The sequence below is a fragment of the Nematolebias whitei genome, chromosome 2, assembly GCF_014905685.2.
Source record: "Nematolebias whitei isolate Nwh7 chromosome 2, NemWhi1, whole genome shotgun sequence".
NCBI classification, from domain to species: Eukaryota; Metazoa; Chordata; class Actinopteri; order Cyprinodontiformes; family Rivulidae; genus Nematolebias; species Nematolebias whitei.
The window spans coordinates 44,537,508-44,546,400 of record NC_056499.1 but is presented as its reverse complement, the minus strand read 5'-3'; the positions used below and the strand labels follow the sequence as shown (position 1 = coordinate 44,546,400).

Genomic DNA, 8,893 nt, shown 5'->3' with positions numbered 1-8,893 from the left:
CCCCCCCCCCCCCCCCCCCCCCCCCCCCCCCGAAAACAAAAACTCTCCGGATCTGGACGATTCACATAAATGACATATTTTAGTTTGAAAAGCGCCAAAAAGTGACTAGTTTGCAGGTATGCTTGAAGGATGAGCTTTTTATTATTGAAATGAATTAAAGTAAGTAAAGGATCCAAGTAGCTCTCCAAATGTAATGGTTTAACATGTTGTGATACCAGCAACGATACTGAGGTTTCCAAAATGACTGGGGACAGGCGTACCCATCCCTGACTGTGAGAACGATGAGCAGAGCACTTGGTGAGGGACTAGTATCTGCAGCAGGGAACACGATGTTTTCAACTGTTTGCTCACCAATGCAGGAGCTTCCATCGAGCTGGTAGGATCCATTGTCATGGAAACCACTTCTGCATTCACAGTGGTACCAGCCCGGTAGGTTGACACAGCGAGAGTGGTTGTGGCACTCAATCAGGCCCTCTGCACACTCATCAATATCTGCAGACACAAACACACACGGTAACATGAGAACCTGTCAAAAGGGTTCCATGGAAAGGAACTGTGAACTTGAAAACCCAGCTCATTTCAAGTATTTGATGTGCTGCCTGCTTTTTTTTCCTAATCTGTGCTAGTTACAACAGCTGAGGGTGATCTAATCAGAACAAATCAGTTCTGCTGCAGCAGAGCTGGATCAGCAGCAGCTCAGATTAGACAGCTAGCATCACCGCAGCCATGGCTGCAGAACAAATCAACATTTTCAAAATCAAACCACTTAGAAGAAGAAGGGTTTTCTTTGTGCATTTTTCTATTTCTTCTCTCCAGGTTTCACCCTCCTCTTGCAGGTTACTTAGTAACTTGCTAGCAGTGTGCACACACATAAGCCCAGTTTTGAGCTCTTTGTGCCCACTCAGGAGAATAACCGTCTCATTCATTATGTATGCTGTTAGCTCTGCTCGTCATCTGAACTTCTCTTGCTGTTGTCTATAAGGTCTGACCGGTGCACACGATGTGGTTCAGGTGAGCCTGAAGGTCACCTGAGCTGCCTAAATGCAGAAAATAGCAAACACTGAAAAGTAGTTAGGGACTGCTCATGAGCAGCCATACATTCACACAGCAAACTCAAACAAAAGGTTGGAGTTTATACTGGAGCTCATCACGAAGGAAGAATACATATAGGAACTTAAACTGACGTAAATATAAATAAACATGTAAACATCTTGCAATTAATGAAAATGTTATTGCAACAATGTCAAGAAAAAAGCATTTACCCCCTTGGATGTTTTATGCCTTTATTTTGGTCATAAATCAATCATGCTCAACGTAAATTGGTGTTTTGGGCAAAAACAAACAAACAAAAAAAACAACAACAGCAAAATCTTCAATGTCAAAGTGAAATCTAATTTCTACAGAGCAATAGTCAAATAAATAAATAAATAAAACTGTAAAAATGGGACTGCATACATTTTCACCACCTTTAAGGCGAAAACATTTGAAAAGTATGAATCAAACATTCTCAGGAGTTCTGTTCGATCCATAACGAAGAAATGGAAGAAATGTGGGACATGTGTAAATCGGAGCAGTTTGTCCATGAGTGACTGTGCATGACGGAGAATAGTGAGAAAGGACACCAAGACACATGTGACCACACATGTGAGACTCATGTTCGTGCTGCTGCTGTTTGGCACATTGTTTTGTACTATTAGTGCTCAGTGTATTCTTAGTTTAGCGTATTTATTGGTTCATATCTTAGATCTTATTTTACAAATACAAATTTACAATTTGTATTTTTGTTGGATGTTACTGGCACCCTGTGTACACAATTTCGTTCCACCACATGTACCACATGTGATGTGAATGACAATAAAGACACCTTGGCCTTGATCACTCTGAAGGAGTTACAAGCTTCAGTAGTTGAGCAGAGTTATTGGAGGGGGGAGCTCAATCATCCAGGTAGATAATAACAGAAAAGGTTAAATTGTGACAACTGGACCAGTTACTTTAAATGAGAAACATTTCATCCCCCATCCAGAGGACTTAATCAGTCTGCGGCCTGCCAACCAGATCTGTCCTATAGGCGGTCTTCATTGCTGTTTCACGTCAACCTCCTTTGAGATTCCAGCAGGAGGTTGTCTTGAAACACTGACATTAACTGATATTTATAGTGCTGCTTATTTTCGTTCTTACTGTAAATGTAAACTACCGGTAACTCATTTTTGCGTTTAAGTGTTAAAAATGATCTTGTGAGGGTTGATTAATTTTCCCTATTTAAAAACTCACATTGTAATCATAATATAAATATAAATTGAGTAGTCTGTAATCGTAGTTGCCGTTATTTAGGATAAATTTAAACAACATATTTTTTAAAGCATTTGTAAATTTCATTTTCTAATTTGTTCCAAATCATTTTACTAATTTCTACTTTATAATCACATGCCTTAATAAAGACAGGTAGCTAAGATCAAGCCAGTATTGTCCAGACCCGACCTTGAGAAACTAGTCCACGCCTTTGTCACAACCCGTATGGACTATAAATTGAACGATATTATGATCTCAAACGATTCTGGTCAATTTGTGGTACTTGTGCTCCCGGACCTTACTGCTGCTTTTGATACTGTTGACCACAGTTTCCTTATATCACGGCTGGAACAGTGAGTTGGGATCACAGGTGCTGCATTAGAATGCTTCCGCTCATACCTGAGTGGCAGGAGTTTTTGTGTAAAGGTTGGTAATAATGTATCCGCCTCATTACCTCTTTCTTGCGGGGTCCCACAGAGTTCGATTCTTGGACCCCTTCTGTTCTCACTTTACTTGCTCCCACTGGTGTCCATCCTGAGGAAACACGGTCTTTCATTTCATTGCTATGCTGATGACTGCCAGATCTACCTGCCTGTGAAACCGGCAAGTGTTTGTTCTAATCACCCTCTGTTAAAATGTCTGGATGACATTAAGGCCTGGATGGCTTCAAATTTCTTAAGTTTTAACAATGAGAAGACTGAAGTCATTGTTTTTAGCCCAAGTTCAACTGCCACCACTGATCCTGTCAACCTGGACTCTCTTCAGCCATATCTGAAGCAGTCTGGTAAAACTCTCGGGATGGTTTTAGACTCTGACTTCAAGTTTGACAAACAAATCAACTCTGTTCTGCAGAAAAGCTTCTTCCAACTCAGACAGGTAGTTAAGCTCAAGCCAGTGTTGTCCAGACCCGACCTTGAGAAACTAGTTCACGCCTTTGTCACGACCCGATTGGACTATTGCAACGCACTGTATGCTGGGATCAGCCAGGCCTCCATCTCACGTCTTCAGCTCGTCCAGAATGCTGCTGCTTGGCTTTTAACCGGAACGCGTAAGTCTGAACATATTACACCAGTTCTGTCCTCCCTTCACTGGCTCCCTGTTCGTACAAGGATAGTTTTTAAAATTCTTCTGTTGACCTTCAAATGCCTAAATGGCCTCGCACCCCTTTACCTCTCTGAGCTTCTGGAACCTTACGTTCCCTCTCGGGCCCTGAGATCATCTGATCAGCTGCTTTTGGCTGTTCCAAAATCAAGACTGAAGCTCAGAGGAGATCGGGCTTTTTCAGTCATGGGCCCCAAACTCTGGAAACACCTGCCCCCAACATCAGGCAGGCCACCTCCCTTCCTCACTTCAAATCCCTGCTGAAAACACATCTGTTCTCTCAGGCATTTCACACACTGTAAATTGATCTAGTGTTTTTTTTTATATCTGTGACCCTATGTTTTAAATGCTTTTTATTAATTCTTCAGTTATTATCATTAGTGTATTGTATTTTTCTTCTCTTTAATTTTACTCTCATTGATTGTTGTTGGGGCAGCACGGTGGCACAACTGGTAGAGCTGCTGCCTCTCAGCGAGCAGGTCCTTGGTTCAAACCCCGGTCCAGGGGCCTTTCTGGGTGGAGTTTGCATGTTCTCTCCGTGCATGCGTGGGTTTTCTCCGGGTGCTCCGGTTTCCTCCCACAGACCAAAAACATGCATGTTAGGCTGATTGGTAACTCTAAATTGTCCCTAGGTGTGAGTGAGAGAGTGAATGGTTGTTTGTCTCGTTTGTCTCTATGTGGCCCTGTGATGGACTTGCGGCCCGTCCAGGGTCCAGGGTGTCCCCCGCCCCTCGCACAGTGATTGCTGGACATGGGCACCAGCGACCCCCCTGACCCAAAATGGAATAAACGGGTAAAGATAATGGATGGATGGATGGATGATTGTTGTTGTTGTTGTTGTTGTTGTTGTTTAACTTTGATAACAGGATCTGTTTTAAATGTGCTCTATAAATAAAGTTGACTTGACTTAATTTGACTGCCTGGTCAACCAAATAGTTGATCACATTCTGAGTCACTAAATGCCAAAGAAGGGAGTCCCTAACCTAACTCAGACTGATTGAACAAGCTCTACCTTTCAGTTAAAGTATGTAATAATAAAAAGATCCACCAGATGTGACAGCAAATAGTAGGTTTGTCTTTCCCTCCTCTGACCAGGAAGTGAAAAATCAGGACATCATGCATGACATCATGACTGTTTTTGGGTAAACTTTGAAAGGTATGGACATTTTTTTTAACGTATTTTGGTGATAAAAGGCCTTAATAAATAGAATTATGACCCTTGACGCAACACAAATGCTCAAATTATGTTAATTTTTTTAATGTGTTTAACCAAACTGGTTGATTTAGTCAGTTCATGGTATAGGTAGCAAACTTACACTAATGCAATTAAAAATGACAGCTTGCTATAAATATCAACTTACTCTAACAATCTAGTTGATCTATTTCTGTAAATATGAATATGTGTTAGTACATGAATATGATGAAGGAATTTTCCTACTTCTGATTTTTGTTGCTTTAGAAGTTCAACTAAGTTACTATGATTAAAGTCGATAAAAACATGTAGCAATAAGCTCAATACAATTTTAATGAAATAAGACTAGCTGGTGTACTTGTACTTCTAAGTCAGGTATTTTTAGAAAGTTTCACAAAATATATACAAAAGAATAGGATATGTATATGTTATAGAAAAATAATCACTGATTGCTGTCAGTCACCCAAGGAAATAATAAATGGAAAAAAAAATCATAATTTGTCTTGGTGGGGTACTTAAAGGGTTAACAAAATAAATGTTATTAAACTGACTATTAAAACAATTTCACAATCATGTCCAATACCATAAAACAAGAACAAACAAACACTAATAACACACAAAAAAAAAAAATATGGGTAGTTGCTGACAATACATAAAAGGCCAATTTACTAAAAGTGAAGTCAGTTTCCAGATGAAACTGCAGTTTGACATAGATGGGGTTTTATTTATTATTTATTTATTTATTTATTTATTTATTTATTTATTTATTTATTTATTTATTTATTTTTTTTTTTTTTTTTTTACCATTTAAGGTTCTCTACAATAAATAATTTGAAAATGAACAAACACTGAAATATCACTGCACTGAACTGGACTAGTTTTACTTAAAACAAACTGGACTGAACTTAATCATAATTGAATTAATTAGGTGACAAAACTGGATATAAAGTAAACTTGTCTTATTTGTCAACGTGCTCTGAAATAACTTCTGTGGTGAATTTGTTCCAATAAAATACAAAAAAAACAAAAACAAGACAGAAAGTGTAATTTACCAGCAAAGGACATATATACATTTTTATTGGTACAAGATACCTTGAAGTTTCAAAACATTACATATTTTAAGAGAGAAAAGCAAATCCTTTCATATTAAACGTAAAAATCAATTTTGATTTTTAATGATTATCTATCCAGTGATTGTTATCATGTGGTCTATGAAAAACCATCAGCCACAACCAGATTTTAGTTGTATTAATTACCAGCAGTCATTGTAACTGGAATGCCAATTTACAGCTTTGCAAATCTTTTTTATGGCCAGCTCATGTCATTTAAGGCTCTATCTGTCACACGCTTAGTAAGAGCTTTTTTTATTTAGGCTGAGTAAATACTCATTTCATTTCCCCACAGTCAATAATTCCCACTGCTCAATTTATTTGTTTGCTGCTGTGTCCAAAATGTTTTCATAGCTTTGTGTGTGTGGCTGCGGACAGCCTTCCTTTCTCCACAGAAGTGAAGTGGACAGATGGCCTTCCAGTGATACGAGGCTCAATATGCTTCAGTGCACACTTAACTACACAACATCAATCTTGGTTTAAGGTGATGGAAAAGAGAAGGAAACCAGACAGCACGTTTTACTTTGTTTCCTTAGATTATAATGAACACATGAGCGCTTAGTAATCTGGAAGGGTTCACTTCTCCTCATTTGTGGATATTTTCAATGGAAAACGAAGATGTCAGAACAGTGAGATTTGGCTCACAGAAGAAACATGGTACAAATTCACATAAAGTGGAAAAAACGGGCTCTCTGGAGAATCACTTATCTTACTGGACTTTATAAAACTATACTTTTCCCAGCCTTCCTAACCTACTGAAAGAAAGAAAAAACATCCAAGAAAATGTCACAGGAAGTACTTACAGCAAAGTAGCATTAAACAGAAACAGAAGCGTGTTGGATTAAAGTAGCTGCTTCAAGGACAACTAGAGAAATTGCATTTCCTTCAAAAATGCAGTGTGAACGCCAAATAACTTGCTGAAAAACAGCTGAAAAAACAAGCTGAATTTTAGCTGAAAAGGACGAACAAACCTAAGTTAGTAGAATAAAGCAGAAAGAATGGCAGAATTAGGTTTATATAAGCAGAAATGAGCACAGAAATTATGAAATTAGATATAAAAAAGCTGAAATTAGCAACAAAAAAGATAGCTGAAAAATAGCTGAAAAGGCATACAAAACTTAAACTACCAGAAGGAAGTGGAAAGAGCTTAAAAATGTGGAATTAGCTGAAATAGTTAAAAATAGCATAAACAGCTATATAGTAGCTGAAATAACTAAAACTAACAGAAATAAGCTGAAAGGAGCATAATAAAATGAAATTAGTGGAAATAAGTAAATTAGGCTGAAAGAAGCAGAAATTACCACCTGAAACTTGAATTTATTTGAAAGCAGCTGAAATTAGCTTAAAATGTTAAAAAAGATTACTGAAAAAGTAGAACAAGCTTAAATTAGCAGATGGAAGCAGAAAGAACACGTTTGGCCAATTAGGCTGAAAGAAGCAGAAAGGAGCACAAACACGTGGACATGATCTGAATAAAGCTGAAATTAACAAAAACAACTGCTGAAAGTAGCTAAAAAGGCAGAAATAAGCTTAAATTAAATGGAGAGAGCACATTTCTGCCCAATTAGGTTGAAAGAAGCAGAAATGAGTGCAAAAATGTGCAATTAGCCTAAAAAGTCAAGTCAAGTCACATTTATTTATTTAGCACATTTAAAACAGTAACTGTTATCAAAGTGCTTACCAACGAAGATCACAGCATCAAATATTAATAACAACATCTGGTAAAAAGCTAAAATTTATATAAAAACAGCTAAATAGTAGCTGAAATAGTAGAAAATGCTGAAACGCATAAATTAGCGAAGAATAAGCTGAAATTAGCAGAAATAAGTTAGAAGAAGCACAACAATGTTGTAGTTAGCAGAAATAATCCAAAAGAATAACAAAAGAGCTGAAAAAAAAACTGCTGAAATTAGCTGAAAGTAACTGAAAAATGCTTAAATTTGTACAAGGAAGCTGAAAGAAGCTGAACCAGAACAAAATGTGAAAGGGACATTAAAAGGCTGTGATCAGATCTAAAGATTTGAAGGATGCAAAATGAGCTCAATTCATTTTCTTTGAAGAAAAATATGTCAGGAAAAGCCAAATATTTCAAATAGCTAAAGTTGCACCATTACCAAAAGTTATAAGATTTTCCTGAAAGAGCTGAACGTTTTGATTTTATGATTTGTTGAAATAGCTTGAAAACTGTGGGAAGAAAATCGCGCCGAGAAATGTACAGAAGAAAAATGGATCAAAATTGTGTGAATGCTTCATAAACATTCACACAAGCCAAAGCTGAATCACCAAATCAAGGATGTAACTGTTCTGCACTAACCAGCAGTTCCCTGGTTCATGTTTGAATAAACAAGGATCGTGTGAGTTTCATGGTTAACTTTGGTCTTTTTGACATGTCTCTCATGTCATTCTTGAGCAAAGACAGATTCTTGTTCTGCTTTGCAATCATACTTTTAGAAAAAAAGGACATGTGTTTGAACAAGGAGTTTATTGTTCGATAATCTGCTAAGTTCAAGATTATTTTACAGTAAAGCTTCAGCAAATGTGGCAGCTAAGTCAAGCCAGCGGAAAAACATGTGCTACTCTGAGGAATGGATCAACCTGAGAGAGGATGAAACGATATGTGATAAGATAGGTTTCCATCAGCTCTGAATTCTGTCCTTCTCAATTCTTGAGTGAGGAAAAGTACATACCGTACTAGACAGAAAACCAAAAACACTGTGCAGCAGTGAGAGGTTTGATTACACAGGAGAATAATACATTCAGTGGATAGATCGAAGCCAGTTTCAACAGATGAGGAGACTAACTGAGATTGGAAGACAACAACAGACTCAGAGAACATGTCATACACATACTTAGAACAAAACCCACGTGTTCAGCTCATACAAAGTGCTCAAGGCAGGGTTTTCCAAGAAAACAAGAAACAAAAAGTATTTCATCCTTCATTCACCTTCCTAAATTTAAATTCCTTTTGAAATGTGATTGCATTTTAACATGGTTTGATAATGTGTTTTAAAGTTGGTTGTTGCAAAGTGAGTGAAAATTGATTAGGTAAAACTAAAGATAATAAAGTAAATAAGAAAAGCTCTACGGCTTATTTTTTTATTCAAAACATCTTTAGATGCCCTTACTGAAGCAGCCTGGGCTCAAACCTGCAACCTCAGGATTTCAAGACGGCATCACTGACCATGAGCTACTGCAGCTAAAT

The 8,893-nt window shown here is 37.6% G+C and overlaps 1 protein-coding gene across 1 annotated transcript in view; it reads right to left on the bottom strand.

Moving 5' to 3' along the window:
* Nucleotides 1–8,893, bottom strand: part of LOC119426981 (protein kinase C-binding protein NELL1) — a gene marked incomplete at its 5' end in the record, with an annotated part of 564,971 nt that overhangs the window by 86,949 nt on the left and 469,129 nt on the right. Inside the window, one exon of the mRNA XM_037694556.1 lies at nt 352–492. Coding sequence (XP_037550484.1) covers nt 352–492 — 141 coding nt within the window. The remainder of the gene's footprint in view (nt 1–351; nt 493–8,893) is intronic.